Source organism: Phyllopteryx taeniolatus, chromosome 4 (genome assembly GCF_024500385.1).
Source record: "Phyllopteryx taeniolatus isolate TA_2022b chromosome 4, UOR_Ptae_1.2, whole genome shotgun sequence".
In the NCBI taxonomy this organism is placed as follows: domain Eukaryota; kingdom Metazoa; phylum Chordata; class Actinopteri; order Syngnathiformes; family Syngnathidae; genus Phyllopteryx; species Phyllopteryx taeniolatus.
In genome coordinates, this window is record NC_084505.1 from 26,644,990 (window position 1) to 26,667,749 (window position 22,760).

The 22,760-nt window shown below is 46.8% G+C and overlaps 1 protein-coding gene across 9 annotated transcripts in view; it reads left to right on the forward strand.

Moving 5' to 3' along the window:
* Window positions 1-22,760, forward strand: part of LOC133476937 (CSC1-like protein 2) — a 35,685-nt gene that overhangs the window by 4,728 nt on the left and 8,197 nt on the right. For 5 of the 9 annotated variants that reach the window (XM_061770991.1, XM_061770992.1, XM_061770990.1 and 2 more), the window contains 17 exons: window positions 3,714-3,752; window positions 3,991-4,081; window positions 5,736-5,773; window positions 5,884-6,026; window positions 11,162-11,224; window positions 15,368-15,419; window positions 15,520-15,628; window positions 15,700-15,770; window positions 15,842-15,922; window positions 16,424-16,547; window positions 19,511-19,644; window positions 19,722-19,859; window positions 19,930-20,083; window positions 21,805-21,911; window positions 22,214-22,300; window positions 22,431-22,496; window positions 22,577-22,739. In XM_061770991.1, coding sequence (XP_061626975.1) covers window positions 3,714-3,752; window positions 3,991-4,081; window positions 5,736-5,773; window positions 5,884-6,026; window positions 11,162-11,224; window positions 15,368-15,419; window positions 15,520-15,628; window positions 15,700-15,770; window positions 15,842-15,922; window positions 16,424-16,547; window positions 19,511-19,644; window positions 19,722-19,859; window positions 19,930-20,083; window positions 21,805-21,911; window positions 22,214-22,300; window positions 22,431-22,496; window positions 22,577-22,739 — 1,660 coding nt within the window. The remainder of the gene's footprint in view (window positions 1-3,713; window positions 3,753-3,990; window positions 4,082-5,735; window positions 5,774-5,883; window positions 6,027-11,161; window positions 11,225-15,367; window positions 15,420-15,519; window positions 15,629-15,699; window positions 15,771-15,841; window positions 15,923-16,423; window positions 16,548-19,510; window positions 19,645-19,721; window positions 19,860-19,929; window positions 20,084-21,804; window positions 21,912-22,213; window positions 22,301-22,430; window positions 22,497-22,576; window positions 22,740-22,760) is intronic. The other 4 variants (XM_061770996.1, XM_061770998.1, XM_061770995.1 and 1 more) reach the window with 3 other exon arrangements.

The window sequence follows — 22,760 nt, forward strand, 5'->3', positions numbered from 1 at the left end:
GGACAGAGTTGATGTTGGTCGGCCACTTCAGGTCCTGAGAGACTGTAATTCCCAGGAATTTGAAGGCCTCGACGGCAGCTGGACAGCGTGAGGAGCAGCTGTGGCGAAGGATGCCTCCTGGAGTCCACGATCATCTTTACAGTCTTGAGCGTGTTCAGCTCCAGGTTGTGTCGGCCGCACCACAGCTCCAGCCGCTCCACTTCCTGTCGATATGCAGACTCGTCACCATCTTTGATGAGGCCGATGACTGTGGTGTCATCTGCAAAAGTTTGAGAGCCGGGTGCGTTGAGGTGCAGTCGTTCGTGGAGAGAGAGAGAAGAGCAGCGGAGAGAGGACGCAACCTTGGGGCGCCCCAGTGCTGATGCTGCGTGTGGATGAGGTGGCCTCCCCCAGCCTCACCTGCTGTGTCCTGCCCGTCAGGAAGCTGTAAATCCACTGGCAGATGGCAGGTGAGACGCTGATCTGGAGAAGCTTGGATGAAAGGAGTTCAGGGATGATGGTGTTGAACGCTGAGCTGAAGTCCACGAACAGGATCCTCGCGTAGGTCCCTGCACTGTCGAGGTGTTCTAGGATTAAGTGCAGTCCCATGTTGACCGCATCATCCGCAGACCTGTTCGCTCGGTAGGCAAACTGGAGGGGGTCCAGCAGGGGACCTGTGACGCTCTTGAGGTGGTCCAGCACGAGACGTTCAAAGGACTTCATGACCTGTAGTCATTTAGACCCTAAATTGTAGGTTTCTTGGGGACTGGAATGATGGTGGAGAGTTTGAAACAGGATGGTACTTCGCACAGTTCCAGAGATCTATTGAAGATCTGAGTGAAGACTGGCGCGAGCTGGTCCGCACAGACTTTGAGGCAGGATGGGGACACATGGTCTGGGCTTGCCGCTTTGTTAATCTTTTGTTGTTTAAAGATGCGTCTCACATCCTGTTCGTGGATGGTTAACGCAGAAGTCAGAGGTGTCATTGTGGTCGGTGATGTGGCTGGGTGGGTGTGAAAGTGTCCTTTTCAAATCTGCAGTAGAAGGTATTCAAGTCGTTGGCTAGTGTGCTATTGTTCTCAGCTTGGGGGGATCGTCGCTTGTAATTTGTCAGCGATTGGAATGCATGCCAGACTGATTTAGAGTCGTTAGCGCTGTTTTTCCAACTTTGCTGCATAGTTTCTCTTCGCAATGTTAATTTCTTTAGTCAGCTGGTTTCTAGCGCGATTATACAGGGCTCTGTCCCCGCTCTGATATGCGTCCTCCTTAGCTTGGCGAAGCTGCTTAAGTTTGTGAACCACGGCATGTTGTTGTTGAAAGTGCGAAATGACTTTGTTGGTAGACAAACCTCTTCACAGAAACTGATATAGGATGTGACATTGTCCGTATATTCAAATTTTCAAAGACACTCCAGTCTGTGCAGTCTGAACAGCTTTGAAGTTCCATCTTTGCTTCATTGGTCCACTTTTTCACTGTCTTCACTGTAGGCGTCACGCATTTAAGTTATTTCATGTACGTCGGTATTAAGTGAATTAAGCAGTGATCAGACAAGCCCAGGGCGGCATGAGGTATAGCACGGTATGCGTTTTTTAGCATAGTATAGCAGTGGTCCAGAATGCTATTTTCCCTGGTAGGACAGTCGATGTGCTGCTTGTATTTAAGGAGTTCGTGGTTGAGTTTAGCTTTGTTAAAGTCCCCGAGAATAATGAGGGGTGAGTCCGGGTGTTTTTTTTTTTTTATTTCGTTGACTTGTTCAGCGAGCTTTAGCAGTGCGTTCGTGTTAGCTTGAGGCGGGATGTACGCTCCAGCGAGGATGAATGATGCGAACTCACGCGGTGAGTAGAATGGCTTACAGTTCAAAAACAGCGACTCCAAATGCGGGCTGCAGTGTGTGCTGAGCTCCGTGACTTTTGTTTTCCCCGATAACTCCGCGGTGGGGTCCGCTCGGTGAAGATGGAAACCCGGAAGCATGACGGCGCCATCGGGTACAGCCTCACAAAGCCAAGTCTCCGTAAAGCACATGGCGGCGGAACGTCCGAAGTCTTTACTGGTCTTTATCAGGAGATGAAGCTCGTCCATTTTGTTGGGTAGGGAGCGTACATTCGTGAGGTGGATCGACGGGAACGCCAATCTGTATCCTCTCTTGCGGAGTTTCACCTGGATGCCGGCTCGCTTCCCTGTGTGGCGTCGCCTGCACCTCCATGCACCGAAAACCACGGACGCCGCTCCGGTGAGGAATTCGGGGAAAAAACTGAGCGGAGTTGCGAAAGTTGGTGAAAGAAAGTCCGGAGTAGCCTCCTTTATGTTTAGCAAGTCTCCCCTTGTTTAAGTGAGTCGTGTAATGTCTCCAAAGACGAACGAAAAACACAAAAACAAAAACAATACTAGAGAGCGTGGAACCAAGGCGGCCACACTGGTAGGCGCCATCTTGACATAATCTGTACCAGATCATTGCACTAGTAGTCACTTAAAATTGCGCTGAAGTGCTTGAGGACTCAGCATCATTTACACAGTTTTCATTATATCACCTTCACCACACTAGTGATGCACTTTCACTGCTCAATAACTCTCCACAATCTTGTTTTTTAGGTCCTAAATGTATATTTCGTCATAGTGGCTGTTTGTTGTCATACTAGAGTGGCACCAACTACCGGAGACAAATTCCTTGTGTGTCTTGTAACATACTTGGCCAATAAAGCTGATTCGGATTGAGAACAAAGCAGCCACACGAAGACTGTCTGACAACGACATATACTCGTCTTGTGTTGTCGTACAGTAGCGCGCCGTGGGTTCCGCCACTTCTGGATTTGTTCACATTTGGCCCCGATTTTTTCCAGAACGAGAAAATAATCTGTCCCGGCAGGGGTCAAACTCTCACCATCCCAAAAACCTGTGGAGACATCTTAATCGTGGAAAAAGAAGTCGACCACTTCAAGATTCAAGATGTGTATCGGCATATGCACAGTAAAAACACAACGGTAGCACTGATCAATAAAATTCTTACTTTGCTAGTCTCCCTCCACTTAATACAAAACAATATAAAAGACTAAAAAAGAAACATTTTAAATGACTTGGAAATGAAATAAAAAACATGTAGAAAGATGCAGCCATTCACATATGCAAGTACTTCAGCTTGCAGAGTGTAAACATTGAAGTGAGCAGAAGGAAAAAATATATAGTTTCGTTCACAGATTGTGATGTCATTTGTCTGATGGTGTGTGGGTGGAAATAGGAAAGTGGTAAAATAGGCAAAGCGGCATGGTGACCGACTGGTTAGAGCGTCTGCCTCACTGGTGAGCAAATCTGCCTCACAGTTCTGAGGACCGGGGTTCAATCCCCCGGCCCCGCCTGTGTAGAGTTTGCATGTTCTCCCCGTGCCTGCGTGGCTTTTCTCCAGGCACTCCGGTTTCCTCCCACATCCCAAAAACATGCATGGTAGGTTAATTGAAGTCTCTAAATTGCCCGTAGGTGTGAATGTTAGCGCGAATGGTTGTTTGTTTGTATGTGCTCTGCGATTGGCTGGCAACCAGTTCAGGGTGTAGCCCGCCTCCTGCCCGATGATTGCTGGGATAGGCCCCAGCGCGTCCGCGACCCTAGTGCGGAGAAGCGGCTCAGAAAATGGATGGATGGATTAAATAGTCAAACAGACAATGACTGCTTGCCTTGAATGGCTAACAGAAGCCAAGATGCTAACAATTCTTCATGCTTGTCCCCAACGTGAAAAACTAAATCAGCCGAAGACGAGACAGAGATAACTATGAGCCGGTCAAAAGGTAACTTCGTATATGCGTGTGCATGTGTGTTTGTGTGTGTACTGATGTCCCCGTGGCGTGCTAGCCAGCTAGCGAGTTAGCCCGAGGCCCAACACTAGCCGTGACCCGGACGGGACGTCGTCGTCTTAGCTGCTCCGCCTCCTCTTTCTTGTCATGTGATCACCTTCTCGGAGGTGATTGGCCACCGATGCTCGAAGCTAAGCGCTAACTGCTAACCCTTCCGCTGTCTTGTCCTCAGCGTGGCATCGGCGATGCACTCGGACACGCCCGACCGCTACGAACGCCTCACGTCCGTCTCCAGCTCCGTGGACCTTGAACAGCGTGACAACGTGAGATTCCTTCCTTCCTTCCTTCCTTCCTTCCTTCCTTCCTTCCTTCCTTCCTTCCTTCCTTCCTTCCTTCCTTCCTTCCTTCCTTCCTTCCTTCCTTCCTTCCTTCCTTCCTTCCTTCCTTCCTTCCTTCCTCTCCTCTCCTCTCCTCTCCTCTCCTCTCCTCTCCTCTCCTCTCCTCTCCTCTCCTCTCCTCTACTCTACTCTCCTCAGCTACCATGCTAAGCTACAGGTAAGAAGTCAGCACATGTGTTTGTTAGTCATCGTCACGGTGACGTGTTGTGAAGCGGTCACCGTGGTGAAGGCTCAGCAGGTTTTGGTTTTAATCCGTGGGACGCTGCAGGTAATGCTAATGCTCATCCACTTAAACAGTGAGCAGGTCAGATGTCAGCCTTGGAGGCTCTGCCCACTCAGACAACATGTTTAGTCTTTGCAGGAACAGTAAGTGACACTGGATAACCTGGTTAAGTTGTTCGCGTCTGGGTTTTTTTTTTGTTTTTGTTTTTTTTAACCTGATCCACTGCTTATTCAAATTTTTTGACCCGATCCACCGCTTTGTTGCATTTTTTTGACCCGATCCGCCGCTTATTCACATATGTTTTACCCGATCAACCGCTTATATGCATTTTTTTTTACCCAATCTCCTGTTTATTTGCTTCTTTTCTTTGTTCTTTTTTTTCTACCCGAGCCACCGCTTATTTGCATTATTTTTTTTACCCGCTCCACCTCTTCTTTGCATTTTTTGGACCCGATCCCCCTCTCATTCACAATTTTTTTTACCTGATCTGCTTATTTGCATTTTTTTTACCCGATCCACCACTTGTTTGCATTATTTTTTTTACCCGATCCACCTCTCATTCACAATTTATTTTACCTCATCTCCTACTTATTTGCATTTTTTTTCGACCCGATCCACCACTTGTTTGCATTATTTTTGGACCCGATCCCCTGTGTCCACTCAGACAACATGAGAATGTTTCGTCTTTGGAGGAATAAGAAGTGAGACAGAATTGCCTTGTTGTTTTTTTGTTTTGTTTGTTTTTTGAAGCAGGTAACCTCCTAACTCCTTTGGAGTGCAAATTGATTTGGAGATGAGCTGGCACAAGCATGTAGAAAGTATTTGCCCAAAGATACACAAGAGAATACACTTTTGTGTGGCTCCAACTTCCAGAGACTCATTCCAATAAATGGCCAATAAAACTGATTCTGATTGTGATTTTAAGAAGACTCAGGGCATTTGGCGAAAGTCAAGCTGTCATGTTGATTTCTTTTATAGCGCAAGTCTAGAATCTATAATGAGATATGCAATCGCCAGCTAAAAATCAGATGTTTAGATTATTAAAACTAGCCGGGAAGGTTGTGGTACGTGTACTCTGAACACTGCTCTGATAATATTTGAACAACAGACAGTGAAAGAAGCCCAAAAAGTCTTGTCGGACCCCTGCATGTTCTGATCTGTGAGTATAAACATTTCAAATGTGACCCTCTGTGCAAGGCACCACTATGCAAATACAATAGATATAAAAACTCATTTGTACGTCAGTCAATTGAGTTAATTAACATGAACGACCGACAGGACGAGGTGTGGACAGCATTTTGAGTCTCCTAACAAACAGAAACCCTGAACCTTGTTTTTGTTGTTTTGTCGTTGCAGGGCTTCTGCTCCTGGCTGACGGCCATCTTTCGAATTAAGTGAGTCCGTGTGGAGTTTCTCCATTTACAAACATTCCTTTGCTAGCTCTGCCATTCCCCGTTGCGGCAGCGGCGGGCAGCCATCATGTGACGTGTGCCATCGCTCGCAGGGACGAGGAGATCCGCGAGAAGTGCGGCGAGGACGCGGTGCACTACCTGTCCTTCCAGCGGCACATCATCGGCCTCCTGGTGGTGGTTGGCGTCCTCTCCGTCGGCATCGTGCTACCCGTCAACTTCTCGGGAGACCTGCTGGGTGAGACCCCCCGCACTTGGGTGTGCAACTTGACATTTGTACAATTGCAGCTCTGCTAATCTGGTTAGCTACATGCTAACAAATAGAGGGGCGACAAATCAAAACATCAAACATTCTCTCACAACTTCGTGGATGTACTAAATTGTTGTTGTTGTGGTGTGTTGTTTCACATGGTGCCTTGCTTCGTCTCAACTTTTGCTAAGCACGACCTGCACGACACCTCGTTCTGGGTTAGATTATTTTTTTTAATCCAAAATACCTTTACATAAACGAGGAAGACTTTTATTTATGACATTAAATCGGTGCAATGTGCAGACTCTGCACCAGCCTTACCGAGGTATAGCGTTGATTTTGCAATACCAATATCTTGAATGTTCTAGATAGGGTTACGATAATGATAAATCGTTCAACCCTATCGTGAAAGCAGACTTTTATGGGCAGGTTGGAAACTTTTGACTAGAGGGGCAACAATTAAATCGATTAATTGACAACTAATCAATTCTCAAATTTATCAACAACTATTTTGAGACCCCCCCTCCTTGAGCCGTCACCTTATCGTGGTGGGGGGCTTTGTGTGTCCCAATGATCCTAGGAGCTAAGTTGTCTGGGTCTTTATGCCCCTGGCAGGGTCACCCATGGCTAACAGGTCCTAGGTGAGGGACCAGACAAAGTACGGCTCCAAAAACCCCTATGACGAGTACAATTAATGGATTCAGGTTTCCCTTGCCCGGACGCGGGCCCCTCTCTGGAACCAGGCCTGGAGGTGGGGCTCGAAGGCGAGCGCCTGGTGGCCGGGCCTGCACCCATGGGGCCCGGCCTGGCACAGCCCGAAAGGGTAACGTGGGTCCCCCTTCCTGTGGGCTCACCACCTGTGGGAGGGGCAATAGGGGTCGGGTGCAGTGCGAGCTGGGCGGTGGCCGAAGGCGGGGACTTTGGCGATCCGATCCCCGGCTACAGAAGCTGGCTCTAGGGACGTGGAATGTCACCTCTCTGGCAGGGAAGGAGGCCGAGAAGTCGAGAAGTTCCAACTAGATATAGTCGGAGTCGCCTCCACGCACAGCTTGGGCTCTGGTACCAGTCCTCTCGAGAGGGGTTGGACTCTCTTCCACTCTGGAGTTGCCCACGGTGAGAGGCGCTGAGCAGGTGTGGGTATACTTATTGCTCTCCAGTTCGCCGCCTGTACGTTGGGGTTCACCCCGGTGGACGAGAGGGTAGCCTCCCTCCGCCTTCGGGTGGGGGGACGGGTCCTGACTGTTGTTTGGGCCTATGCACCAAACAGCAGTTCAGAGTACCCACCCTTTTTGGAGTCCTTGGAGGGGGTGCTGGAGAGCGCTCCCGCTGGGGACTCCATCGTTCTGCTGGGGGACTTCAATGCTCATGTGGTCAATGACAGTGAGACCTGGAAGGGCGTGATTGGGAGGAACGGCCCCCCCAATCAGAACCCGAGCGGTGTTCTGTTATTGGACTTCTGTGCTCATCACGGATTGTCCATAACGAACACCATGTTCAAGCATAAGGGTGTCCACACGTGCACTTGGCACCAGGACACCCTAGGTTGCAGTTTGATGATCGACTTTGTGGTCGTGTCATCGGACTTGCGGCCGCATGTATTGGACACTCGGGTAAAGAGAGGGGCGGAGCTGTCAACTGATCACCACCTGGTGGTGAGTTGGCTCCAATGGTGGGGGAAGATGCCGGTCCGACGTGGCAGCCCCAAACGTATTGTGAGGGTCTGCTGGGAACGTCTGGCGGAATCCCCTGTCAGAAGGAGTTTCAACTCCCACCTCCGACAGAACTTTGCTCATATTCCGGGGGAGGCGGGGGACATCGAGTCCGAGTGGACCATGTTCCGCGCCTCCATTGCTGAGGCGGCCGACCGGAGCTATTGCCGTAAGGTGGTCGGTGCCTGTCGTGGCGGCAATCCCCGAACCCGTTGGTGGACACCAACGGTGAGGGATGCCGTCAAGCTGAAGAAGGAGTCCTATCGGGCCTTTTTGGCCTGTGGGACTCCTGAGGCAGCTGATGGGTATCGGCTGGCCAAGCGGAATGCAGCTTTGGTGGTCGCTGAAGCAAAAACTCGGGCATGGGAGGAGTTCGGTAAGGCCATGGAGAAAGACTTCCGGACGGCTTCGAGGAAATTCCGGTCCACCATCCGGCGTCTCAGGAGGGGGAAGCAGTGCACCACCAACACTCTGTATAGTGGGGATGGGGCGCTGCTGACCTCGACTCGGGACGTTGTGAGCCGGTGGGGAGAATACTTCGAAGACCTCCTCAATTCCACCAACACGCCTTCCCATGAGGGAGCAGAGTCTGGGTTCTCTGAGGCGGGCTCTCGTATCTCTGGGGTTGAGGTCACCGAGGTGCTTAAAAAGCTCCTTGGTGGCAAGGCCCCAGGGGGGGATGAGATTTGCCCGGAGTTCCTTAAGGCTCTGGATGTTGTGGGGCTGTCCTGGTTGACACGCCTCTGCAACATCGCGTGGACATCGGGGACAGTGCCTCTGGATTGGCAGACTGGGGTGGTGGCCCCCCTTTTTAAGAAGGGGGACCGGAAGGTGTGTTCCAACTACAGGGGGATCACACTCCTCAGCCTCCCTGGTAAGGTCTATTCAGGGGTGCTGGAGAGGAGGGTCCGTCGGGAAGTCGAATCTCAGATTCAGGAGGAGCAGTGTGGTTTTCGTCCTGGCCGTGGAACAGTGGACCAGCTCTTCACCCTTGGCAGGGTCCTCGAGGGTGCATGGGAGTTCGCCCAACCAGTCTACATGTGTTTCTTGGACTTGGAGAAGGCGTTCGACTGTGTCCCTCGGGGGGTCCTGTGGGGGGTGCTTCGGGAGTATTGTGTACCGAACCCCCTGATACAGGCTGTTCGCTCCCTGTACGACCGGAGTCAGAGTTTGGCACACATATCCGACAGTAAGTCGGACTCGTTCCGGTGAGGGTTGGACTCCGCCAAGGCTGCCCTTTGTCACCGATTCTGTTGATAACTTTTATGGACAGAATTTCTGGACGCAGCCGAGGCGTAGAGGGGGTCCGGTTTGGTGGCCTCAGTATTGCATCTCTGCTTTTTGCAGATGATGTGGTTCTGTTGGCTTCATCAAGCCATGACCTCCAACTCTCACTGGAGCAGTTCGCAGCCGAGTGTGAAGCGGCTGGGATGAGAATCAGCACCTCCAAATCTGAGACCATGGACCTCAGTCGAAAAAGGGTGGCGTGCCCTCTCCAGGTCGGGGATGAGATCCTGCCCCAAGTGGAGGAGTTCAAGTATCTTGGGGTCTTGTTTACAAGTGAGGGAAGAATGGAACGGGAGATCGACAGGCAGATCAGTGCAGCGTCTGCAGTGATGCAGACTTTCTATCGATCCGTTGTAAAGAAGGAGTTAAGCCGAAAGGCGAAGCTCTCGATTTACCGGTCGATCTACGTTCCTACCCTCACCTATGGTCACGAGCTGTGGGTCGTGACCGAAAGAACAAGATCCAGGATATAAGCGTCCGAAATGAGTTTCCTCCGCAGGGTGTCCGGGCTCACCCTTAGAGATAGGGTGAGAAGCTCGGTCATCCGGTAGGATCTCAGAGTAGAGCCGCTGCTCCTTCACATCGAGAGGAGCCAGATGAGGTGGCTGGGGCATCTGATTCGGACTCCTCCCTGGTGAGGTGTTCCGGGCACGTCCCACCGGGAGGAGACCCCGGGGACGAACCAGGACACGCTGGAGAGACTACATCCTTCGGCTGGCCTGGGAACGCCTCAAGATCCCCCCGGAAGAGATGGATGAAGTGGCCGGGGAGAGGGAAATCTGGGCGTCCCTGCTAAAGCTACTGCCCCCGCGACCCGACCTCGGATAAGCGGTAGAAAATGGATGGATCGATGGATATTTTGAGACCTTTTTTAACTTAAAATTGAAAGCAGAATGATTATCTTTGTGTTTAATCAAAATAAAATCATTGCAATCATCCACATGGATGATTGCAATGATGATGGATGATTTGTGGATAACGAGGTGGTTTACAAGACACAAGCTGGGTTTGCATGCAGACGTTTTTGTCATTCCAAATGAAATTGTTCCGATTGAAGATCTCTGGTCTGATCTCTGGTCTGTTTACATGTGATCTATTCCGTACTGTATACAAATGCATTACATTTAATTGGAACAGCTGTTTTATAGAAGTGTGACATGCACACATCGATGTATACATCACATCATTTATCAAACTGGAGGTCAGTTGTCTATTCAGCCACCACCAAAGCTGTTTTCCACTTGGCCAGCCAGTACCCATTGGCTACCTCCGGAGTTCTACAGGCCAAAACGGCCTGCTAGGACTCCTTCAGCTTGAGGGCATCCCTCACTGATGGTGTCCACCAACGGGTTCGAGGATTGCCGCCACAGCAGGCACCGACCAATTTACGAACACAGCTCCGGTCGGCCGCCTCAAAAATGAAGGCGTGGAACATGGCCCACTCACTCAATGTTACCCGCCTCCCTCCGGACGTGGGTGAAGTTCTGGAGGTGGGAGTTGAAACTCCTTCTGACAGGTGACTCTGGCAGGCGTTCCCAGCAGACCCTCACAATACGTTTGGGTCTGCCAGGTCGGACCGGTATCTTCCCCCGCCATCGGAGCCAACACACCACCAGGTGGTGATGAGTTGACAGCTCCACCCACGATTGGAGGAGATGATCTGATCTTTTGACTGGCACAGAGTCCATTTTCACTGCACATGGTCACAAGTATTCCTTAGAAGCTGCTCCCATTCTTGGAACTGTCTTGACAATCAAAACAATTACATGATGTTTTCTTAAAAGGGAGCTCACTGAGCAAGCATGTTTTATTACAGTGGGTTGATCTGAACAATGTGCTGTCTCTCTCTCTCTCTCTCTCTCCCTCTCTCTCTCTCTCTATTGGTTCACCTTAGTGCATTGTACCATTTTTGCCTTCTACCCTATATTCCCCCCTTTTGGGGTCAATGACCCCTAACCAGACTAATTCACATTCTAAAACTTTTGATTCACGTATTATGAAAATGACAAGCAGAAAGTGGATCTTTGATGACTTTTGATTGGCATGTTAAGAAAATGAAAAACAGGAAATGGACTCGTGTGTGTGTGTGCTTGTTTGTGTGTGCGTGCGTGTGTGTGATTGTTTTAGTAAGAATTATCAGTAAAGATTTGCTGATAAACCAAGGACCGGCTGGACCACCGTCCAAAGAAGGTAAACTAAGCAACTCACCTGCTCACTTGTGGGTTGTAGATTTTTGGATTGTAGACTTGTGGACTTTTAGACATGTGGACAGGAAACTGGCAGACTGTAGATTTGTGGATTGTATATGGCGTATTTGTGGTGAGTTGGTAAACAAAGCCTAACCCTGACGTTGAAATTGTATGAAGGCCTTCCGCCTTCACACAATTTCAACCAAAACCTAATTATCCCAGAATTTTCCATCAACCCAAATTCCCTATTTTTCACAAAAAAACCTCCTCATTTTTTGAAAGAAAATTCCCAATTTTTCACAGAAAAATTTAAATATAAATAGATAAATATCAATAACACTATTTTTTTGAATCTCTGCAAGTGTAGGAAATCACAATGTCACATTTTCGTCACAAGTAACAATTTATTTACGAATCATGAACTATGTTGCACCATGTTTGTACAAATTTATGATGAATGATGTAACATACAAAGATCTACTTTCAGATTTAAAAAATCTTATGACTTTTTGAATCAAATCGGAAGCATTTTGGACAATTTTTCAATATTTGAATGTAATTTTGCCACTGAGAACATCTCTATCTGTATCTTTGTCTGTTAGTGGGAAGCCTGGCATTGCATGCTGTGCACCGGTGTTGTTTATGACTTGTACTTTTCCACAACTTGGGTAAAAGTCTCAGATTTGAAGTCTCAGCATTGTCTTTCAGCACCATCTACACAGAAGTACAGCCCCTTTTTTATCTGTAAATGCATGGAGAAAATGTTCATCTGAGCTTGAAATGCATTTAGAGCAACAGTCTTCCCTTTGCCTTGCAGCTCGGTTTCACTTCACCACATTTCATTCCCAGACCTAGCCGACAGTCTTCTAACCATTGTAGTTGCCCCCAATTGGACGTCGGAGATGACGTCGGTTCCATATTCCTCTTCTTTACTGTTTTTGCAATTATCACCATTGCTTCTTTGAAAATGCCTTCTTTTTCCTCATCAGGAAGTGTGGAGCTCGAAAGGAGGCTTCCGTTACTTTTTGGGGGCTCTCATGGGGAAACAAATTGCTGTTTGCACAAAGCTGCCTTCAACTCTCACACATTTTCAGCTCGTCGTGCGCTGCCCGCTGGGGAGTTGGCACGGAAGCCTGTGTGGCATGTTCGGAAAGGTCTCTCCACATTGGGCCGCTTCGGCGTCGCCACAGTCACTCCGCAAATGAGACACATGCATGATTTTTTTCACAGTGGTAAAAAAGAGCTCGTCCTCCCAATCACTGTTAAAGTGATATGTTTTCGTTCTGTTGTCTGCCATCTTTTGGGGGGCTTAAATCATCTCACCGTTGTTGTGTCTGCTAGCTTCTCTCCACGAACGCTACGGTTTGGTCACGCACTACAATACAACCTTTGAGCTCTACAGTTTTTCTTTTTTTTTTTAATTGTCATTTTCAAATTTACACCAAGTTAAAAAGAATAGATGCTAGATGCTAATATACAACCCCAATTCCAATGAAGTTGGGACGTTGTGTTATACATAAATAAAAACAGAATACAATGAATACAACTTAGAATTTTATGGCTGCAACACGTTCCTGAAAGCTGGGACAGGGTCATGTTTACCACTGTGTTACATCACCTTTTCTTGAACTGAAGACACTAATTGTTGAAGCTTTGTAGGTGGAATTATTTCCCATTCTTGCTTGATGTACAGCTGTTAATCAGTCCGGGGTCTCCGTTGTCATATTTTACGCTTCATCATGCGCCACACATTTTCAATGGGAGACAGGTCTGGACTGCAGACAGGCCAGTCTAGTACCCGCACTCTTTTACTACGAAGCCACGCTGTTGTAACACGTGCAGCATGTGGTTTGGCATTGTCTTCCTGAAATAAGCAGGGGGGCGTCCATGAAAAAGACGTTACTTGGATGGCAGCATATGTTTCTCCAAAACCTGTATGTACCTTTCAGCATTAAAGGTGCCTTCACAGATGTGTAAGTTACCCATGCCATTGGCACTAACACAGCCCCATACCATCACAGATGCTGGCTTTTGAACTTTGCATCCATAACAGTCCGGATGGTTCTTTTCCTCTTTGGCCCGGAGGACACGACGTCCACAATTTCCAAAAACAATTTGAAATGTGGACTCGTGGGACCACAGAACACTTTTCCACTCTGCGTCAGTCCATCTTAGATGAGCTCGGGCCCAGAGAAGCCGGCGGTGTTTCTGGGTGTTGTTGATAAATGGCTTTTGCTTTGCATAGTAGAGTTTCAAGTTGCACTTACGGATGTAGCGCCGAACTGTATTTAATGACATTGGTTTTCTGAAGTGTTTCTGAGCCCATGTGGTGACATCCTTCACACATTGATTTTGGTTTTTGATGCAGTGCCGCCTGAGGGATCGAAGGTCACGGGCATTCGGTGTTGGTTTTCGGCCTTGCCGCTTACATGCAGGGATTTCTCCAGATTCTCTGAACCTTTGGATGATATTATGGACCGTAGATGAAATCCCTAAATTCCTTGCAATTGTACGTTGAGGTACATTGTCCTTAAACTGTTGGGACTATTTTCTCACACACTTGTTCACAAAGAGGTGAACCTCGCCCCATCTTTGCTTGTGAATGACTGAACAATTCAGGGAAACTCCTTTTCTACCCAATCATGGCACCCACCTGTTCCCAATGAGCCTGTTCACCTGTGGGATGTTCTAAAAAGGTGTTTGATGAGCATTCCTCAACTTTCTCAGTCTTTTTTGCCACCTGTCCCAGTTGTTTTGGAACATGTTACAGCCAGAAAATTCTAAGTTAATGATTATTTGCTAAAAACAATAAAGTTTATCAGTTTGAACTTTAAATATCTTGTCTTTGTTGTGTATTCAATTAAATAGAGGTTGAACATGATTTGCAAATCATTGTATTCTGTTTTTATTTATCTTTAACACAACGTCCCAACTCCATTGGAATTGGGGTTGTATAAGATGTAACAGTAATAAGATGTAATAGAAGAATAGATGCAAAAAATGCTAGCGGGCACCGCGTTGGTGACCCCTGTTTTAGATATTATATCTTTGTCACTGCTAGACATCGCTTGAGCAAAATTTTATCACGCTTAAGCAACCATCGTCATGCTTTGTACTCTCAGGGTTTGCAAATGTGTCGAGCAAGGTACCCACCATGCACATTCTGACTTGAAGTTCGAGATAACAGATTTGAAACTCCCCCGACTTTGTGGGAACAGAGTGACACAGATAAAGGAAGACAGATCCCGGAAGAGATCAGATCATGCCGGCAAGACCCTTGCTGAATGATTTCCAGTGCACTGAAATGTCTTATGTCTGACTTCTATATGCTAAATACAAAATTGAACTTATTTATTGATTTGATCATTGACTACCTCCATGAGCTTTTCAACAAAAGAACTGGAAAAACTACGATACAATGTTTTGAGGTTACAAATGGCGCTATGAACTACTTTGTGTTTTCATTGGATCGTTTTACATTGATCAAGTGTTTTTCACAAGCACTTCACTACTGTCTGTAGTTTACCGAGAGACTACGGCGCACAGCTGATTTACGTACAAATTCTGTATGTACGCGAAAAATTGAGGACCCCCTGTCCTGTGAAATATTCAATTGTATCCAAGGTCGGACTTGACTTTTATTTGGAAAATAACATTATTTTGACTTTCCTGAAAATAAGATAAATATCGAGAAGAATGACATTTTGTGGCAGTATTTTGTGCAATTGTGATAGCTAATTTAACGTTTTGTATTTTTGTACATGAAGTTGTCATGTTCATCCTTAGTTTCTTAAAACACATTCACTGCCATTGACGGCTTTAGAAGTCAAATATCAATGTTAACTGGGAAGGCTGGCAGTGAATTAATAAAGTGCTCTGAACATGTAAGCATGTGTTTATGTTCATTTCATGTTCTTTATTGTTCTTCACTTCTGTAAAAGTGGGTGCGTAAAAATGCGGGTCCCAGGGTGACAACAGTTGAGAACCACTGTTCTATATTATTCTCTCCTCCTTCAACATTTTTTGTTGTTCCACAGCATTTCCGTTCTGCTTCAGCTTTTCAGCATTCACAGATATTCATGATTTGAGTTTATTTTCTGTTTATTTTCTATCTTGATCATTTGGAATGTTTGAAAATTTCCAGAAAACAATGCCTACAGCTTCGGCCGCACGACGATAGCCAACCTGAAGTCCGGGTGAGTTTGGTATTTTCACATTTTCATGTACAGAATTTGCAGTGTATCCTAGCTTGTAAAGGGAGTCAGCAATTAGCGGTTGTATTGTGTGCGCCTTCAGGACCAACTTGTTGTGGCTACACACATCATTCGCCTTCATGTACCTGTTGCTCACCGTCTACAGCATGAGACGACACACGTCCAAGATGCACTACAAGGAAGACGACCTGGTAATAATCACATGCTAAGCGCATGCTAAGCACACGGTAATGTGACCTTTTGTCGGTTTTGTGCGTTGCAGGTGAAACGCACTTTATTCATCAACGGCATCTCCAAGTACGCCGAAGAGAGCCAGATCAAGCAGCACTTTGAGTACGTGCTCTCTTGTTTGTTTGACGACGATACAGCGAGCTGTTAGCATGTGGCTCGTCTTTCCTACCCAGGCAGGCGTACGAGAACTGCACGGTCCTGGAAGCTCGGATTTGCTACAACGTGGCCAAGCTGATGTCTCTGAATGCGGAGAGGTGAGCATGCTGGGACGCGTTATTAGGATTCCCACATAGTTTCTAGGCTGGACACATCCTGCTGCAATATTACTGGCTCCAAGACACACGCCACTGCACTATGATTGGCTATTGTATCCCTGTAGCACACGCCCTACTGCTTCCAGGCGGGAAAAGAAGTGTGTGTCTTAAGAGTGGCGGCATTAATATGTTTCCCACTAACCCTAATACACCGTAAACCTAACCTTAACCCATCATAAACCGCCTTAACCCCAATCCGAGCCCGAAACCTAACCAGAACAAACTTCTTTGTTTTTATTTCGTACAATTGTGATACATGTTTGGGATGGTTATTTCGTTACATCCGCGTAGCCTGCCCTTCCCGTGACGCAGGAGCCAATCATGTTGCAGTGGGGCCTGTCCTGCCTAGAAACTATGTGGGAACTCTAATAACGCTGCTGGGACACTAGCCGTTAGCGATTAGCTTTGCGGCATCTTGAAGCGTGTGATCCCGCGCCGCAGGAAGAAGACGGAGCGCAGTAAAAAGTTCTTCACCGACCTGATGGCCAAGGAGCACGTTCCCACCATGATCAACCCCAAACCCTGTGGACATCTTTGCTGCTGCGCCATCACCGGCTGCGAAGAGGTCACCCTTCGTTACGTCACTTCCCGTGGCGTACACCCGTGTTTACACCTAAACAAAATATAGATGACGCCATAGGGAGTGACCCAGACGACACCTACTTGACATCTATCCCACACTTATCCGACACATTGACAACACTTACTGTAGGCAAAACACCTAGCTGACACCTAGCCGACGCCGAGCAGACACTTAAACGACACCCGACTGACACCTACTTGAGACCTGTCCGACATTTAACCGACACATTGGTGACATCTAAGCGACACCTAGCTAAAGGCCTCTTTATACTCCCGCGCTCGCGCGGCTGACAACGCCCGCATTGCATCACGTGACCGACGCATTGGCCCGCGCGGCCCCTCTACCTCACTTGACGCGCACACGGCAAAATATTTTGCTGCGCGTAGATTGCCGCGGACATTATCTCTCGTGATTGGTTCCTCTCGGTTCCACATACCACCTACGCCGCCGCCTTGTTGATCGATTTTGCAGCATAATTAAACGTATCATCTGGGAATCTAGGTCCATTCGTTCTAGCAGACACTGTTCCACAGTGGACATTGTTGTTGCTTGGTCCTTGTTACGGAAAGGAAATCAGAATCATCTTTATTTGCCAAGTATGCCAAGTCAATTGACAGAGAACACTTTTGTGACATAAAGACATTGACAAAAACAGTCACTGAGCAATAAAGGGTTGCTAGTTATCTGGTAATGCCGGTACAAATTATTATTTTAATTGTGCAAAAAGATGCAGAGTCCTCTAGCACTTAGAGCAGTTTGAGTTACTAATATAGCAATAGTCCGGTGCGATGACCATTGTGCAAAGGGCTTCAAGGAATGTATGCAGTTTAATGTGACTAGTAGTGCGATAATCTGGGACAATGTCGATTGCGCAAATGTTGCAGATACTCCTCAGTCAGTGTCAGAGACAGACTTCCACAAGCTAGCTTTCTGAAAAACTAACATGGTTCATTCATTGCAGGCAGTTATGCAAAAAGAGCCAAAAAATATTCTTACCTACGAAAGGTTATTCCCAGTTCGGAGTCCCCTTGTTGTAATTGTACGACGTGTGTTCAACCGTACGCAGCACAATGTGACGGGCACGGCAGTTCTTTTGAGTATACTGAATCATTAGAATCAGTTTGTTAAAAAGATTCATTCAAAAGATCCGTTTACTGAATCGGTCAGTTCTTTTTCACAGAATCATTCAAGTCCTTCCTCATTCAGTTCATGATTCATCCCTGAGGTTCACGTTCACGCAACACGTTCACCGAACAACTATGCGTTGTTGTTGTTGTCATGTATTGTAAACTAGGAAAGGCGGGGAGATTTAAAAAAAATAAAAATAAATAAAACTTAAGCTAAGTTATCACTACCTGTCGCTCAGCAAGCTCTCAAACACCGGCTTCGGTTGTGACTCGTGAACATCCGTGCGGCGAGCTCAGCTGCCGCACATATCCTTCCTTCCGTATCCCCTCACATCCACACAGGCTACCGCCGACCTGCGAGACTTGTCTGCATTCCACTGTGGTGGACAGCGTCGCTGACACCAGCACCCGCACTTCCTGTTCACCCACGTACTGTTATTGTCATCTGATTAGTGTAAAGCGTCTTTGAGTGTCTTGAGAAGCGCTACATAAATTTAATGTATTCATATTTTTTATTATTTTTTTTTTTTCTTCTTTTTTATTATTAAACAAAAAGCTTTAATAATCATATTAGAGACAAAGAGGGGTTGTATGTATGTATTTATTATTAATTTACATTTATTTAATTTTTTCTTGACTGACTCAACATTAGCCGTTAGCTTGGAGAAATGGATGCTAGTAAAAGCTATCCCCCTGAGGACGAATGGTTAAAATCACTCACGAGTACGTTCACTGCATAATATGTTGTTCCTTGCGCGAACTAATCACTCATTCGCAGTGAACTTCAGTCCTCGTCACTCATGGCGGTACAGTTCACTGCATACGTACTAGTACGTCTCTCCTTGGCGGATTGCGAATGACGAAGTTCAACGAATGAATCACTTGTACATTACAGTACATTCAATTCACTTTCAGTTCTTCAGTAGATTCAGTAAACTTATGTCCCTCCCCCGCTTGCGCGGCGCTGCCTGACGCTGGCTGCTCATTGGTCATTAGCCGAAAATTCAGAATGAGTGACAGTACGCTGCAGTTCTCCTTTTGGCGCAGCTGAGCTCAACTGAAAAAAATTGTTGTGAATCACTTCACTCTTTATGTATAGTATTTATATGTACAATTAATATAATACGAAGTATTCACTTGTAGTCCTGATCGACCTCGAACACGCATGCCTATCAAATCAACGAATAAAGTGTATTTGTAAATGTCTGGTTGTTAAATGAGTTTTGTTGCACTGAAATGCAAACAATAAGAAAACAACACTCAAGTTTTGATATAGAAATGCAATGTAATTGCAAATCAGTCTTACAGTGATAGTAATACCAATTGTATTCGACAGAGAGGATAATATGTATGTGTAAATATATACGTTATTTAAAATTTCATATTAATCTTTTCAAATAAATCTCTCCCTTATCTCCCTGCTGCTGCCGATTCATCTTGCCTTGCACTGGCGAATCTAACTCGCATGTTGGTAAAAACTACAGATACTTTTGTTTAAAAAGTAAGCAGTAAAAGAAAAAGTCGCCGGAAAAGTACATACTCAAGTAAAGTACAGATACTTGAAAAATCTACTTAAGTACAGTAACAAAGTACTTTGCTACGTCCAACCTCTGCAGCAAGACACCTAACGACACCTAGACCACACCTTGGCGACAGCTGGCCAACACGTTTTGGACTTGTAGACTTGTGGATTATCGACTTTTGCACTGGTGAATTTATAGACTTGTGGATTGTAGACTTGAAGACCCTTGAAGTGTAGACTTGTGTATTGTAGACTCTGTGGATTGTAGGACCAGTGTGTGTGCACTTTGCTCGCAGGAGGAGGCGGTCAGCTTCTACACCAAGAGGGAGGCCAAGTTGAAGGAGGAGTACCGCAAAGAGAAGGAAAAGGTCCACACCAAACCTCTGGGCATGGCCTTTGTCACCTTCCAGAACGAGGCCATGACCGCCATGTAAGCCCCCCCGCCCCTGAGATGGCCTGCTGTTACTTTCAGAGCCCACCTCTTGACCCCTCCTTCTGCCCTGGCAGAATCCTAAAGGATTTTAACGCGTGTCAGGTTCAAGGGTGCCACTGTCGCCAGGAGCCGCGATCCTCGCAGTTCAGCGAAGCGCTTCACGTACACAACTGGAGCGTCACCTACGCGCCCGATCCGCAGAACGTGCGCTGGTGGGTCCCAATTCCGGTAGCAGTCCCAGTCGCCGTCTCGGTTGCTGTTGAGACCCTGTGTGTCTCTCAGGGAGCACCTGTCGCTGGGCGGAGTCTCCTGGTGGATCCGCTGCCTCATCATCAACTGCATCCTGTTCCTGCTGCTCTTCTTCCTCACTACGCCTGCCATCATCATCTCCACCATGGACAAGTTCAACGTCACTAAGCCGGTGGAGTACCTGAACGTGAGGGGAACTGCCTTAATAATATGCACAACATCTCATTCGTATACATGGCACCTCCTTGATATCGACGCCGTCTCCTTGATACATACATGCAAATCAGTCGCCTTTCGGCGAAATTCACCGTTTTAAAATCAAAATAGGCAATTTACGTGAATCGTGTAGAGCCGATGAACCGATTTTATTAATTTTTTTTTAGGGGGGGGTCGCCGTCGCGGCCGTTTCGTACTCCTTGAACGTTGGCAGCTAGATCCGTTCCACACATCCACCATCAATACACAGATGTAATAGTGAATATTACTCTGCGGCGGACTAATATGCGGCGTGAGGTTCCGCCTGTGCGCTCGAAGTCACAGGAGTTGACAAGACCAGAAAAAAACTTCTGCTGTTAATAAGTCACGGTACTTTTACTCCGTTACAATGATCTAAATGTCGCTCGCTACTTTTATTTATCAACTATTTCGTGCGCGAGACTCCGACTTCCGCATCGGGCGCTGTCAATCCAATTTAAGCGCAAGTGACCTTTAAGTCTAGTTCACCAATCAAACGACACAAGAAAGTCACATGACCTCACACAACATCTTCCATTGGGCCTCCCGGACATCGGAGATAGGTATTCACACTAGATAAGCCAGCCCGGCTGATGCTCGTGCCTACGTGGCGGCCATGTTGGGAAGGTCGTCGTTACCATGAAGGCAACGGCGAGCTACTCTTGTTTACATTTAGACGAACAAAAACAACAGCTTTCATGTATTGTCTGGCACTGTCTGCCCAAACGTGAATATTACAGCTCGCTTATAACTTGAAGAAACACCGCGCAGTAAATTGCAGATGTTTTTATTGTAGTTTTGACTGTGCATACACACACACACACACACAGGAACATCAGAATTTGTACATTTTATTTTGTATTTTTTTTTTTTTATTGATGTTCAAGCTGTGGTAAAAAAAAAAAAAATCTGAAGTTACTCACTATTTACTCAGTACTTGAGTAATAATTTCACTGCATGCTTTTTACTCTTACTCAAGTAATTTTTGGAGGAGTACTATTTACTTGTACTTGAGTCACATTATTGTCAAGTAAGAGTACTCTTACTTGAGGACAATGTTTGGCCACTCTACCAAACTCTGGAGCGGACATCCTCTTTTGCTACTCTTACGTTTAAGCAACATTTTTGCTCATCAGATCAGCCAGTGTGTTATTTTGTTGCACTGGTCTTGTGGCCCTGGTTGTGGTCCCAAGTGGAACCGCGAAGCACACGTAACATTGGTGACAAGAGTTGATCCGGTAGTACATTTTGTATTAGATGTAGATTGAGTATGTAGAGTGCTTAAAGAGGAGGCTGCTATTCATGTGACACAGCTTGAAGCAGGAATCAGGTGCAGGTGGAGATGGGCCTGGGTCAAGTTGGAGGTCAAAACAAAAAGCAAAGAAATGAGACAAATTTAATTGTAATCTTAAATTTGTACAGCAACATGTACTTGAGTGGTCTAAATACGTTTTTCTGTGTGAAGAAACATATTTTTTTTTTGCCTTATTGTACTCTTTAGAGTCTTCCAGATTGCTTAATTCATGTTAAAATAAAACAAATTCTCCCCCCCAGACTCCTGCTAAAATGTTTTAGTTTTTTTGCCACCTTTTTCATGCCCTTGGTGTTTGCATGTCTGTTGATATTCCTGAGGAGTCGCCGCTCCAAAGCTTGTGACTGCTTGTGTCTCCACAGAACCCTATTGTGACCCAGTTCTTCCCCACACTCCTCCTGTGGGCCTTTTCTGCCCTGCTGCCAACCATCGTCTACTACTCGGCATTCTTCGAGGCACACTGGACCAGGTCTCAAGCAACACTGCCACTTGTCACCACACTTCTACTATAATCCCAATACCGCTTATATCACAAACACCGCTTCCAGTCAAAATGCCACTACTAGTCCTCAGTTACCATATCCAGCCAAAGACCACTTTTATTCCAAAGAGCACTTTTAGCCCCCAGACTACTTCTAGTCACCATACTATAAATTTTAGTCTGACTTGTAGGCGGTTGTGTGTGTGTGTGTCTGTGTGCATTGCGTGTGTGTGTGTGTGTGCGTGTGCTTATGTTTGCGTCTGTGCGTTTGTATGCGTGTGCGCGTGCAGGTCTGGAGAAAACCGAACTACGATGCACAAGTGCTACACGTTCCTGATCTTTATGGTTCTTCTCCTGCCCTCTCTTGGCCTGAGCAGGTAATGTTATTGTTTCTCAGGTAATCTTGTAAAATTGTTGTCGTTTGCTTTTGACCTCTAACCCCCTATGCGTGTGTGTCTGCATGTGTGTGTGTGTGTGTGTATGTGTGTGTCTGTGTGTGTGTTTCAGCCTGGATGTTTTCTTCCGTTGGCTCTTTGACAAAAAGTTCTTGGCCAACGGCACCGTCCGCTTTGAGTGAGTCAGCTTTATTTGTCTTCCTTTTTCTTCACCCGGAAACATGGAAAAAGACCGGTCAGGTGCATGTGGTCCCTCAGGTGCGTGTTCCTTCCCGACAACGGTGCGTTCTTCGTCAACTACGTGATCGCGTCGGCTTTCATCGGGAACGCCATGGACCTGCTCCGGATCCCCGGCCTCCTCATGTACATGATACGACTCTGCCTTGCACCATCCGCAGCAGATAGACGCAACGTCAAGAGGGTGAGCGCGCACCAGACCACT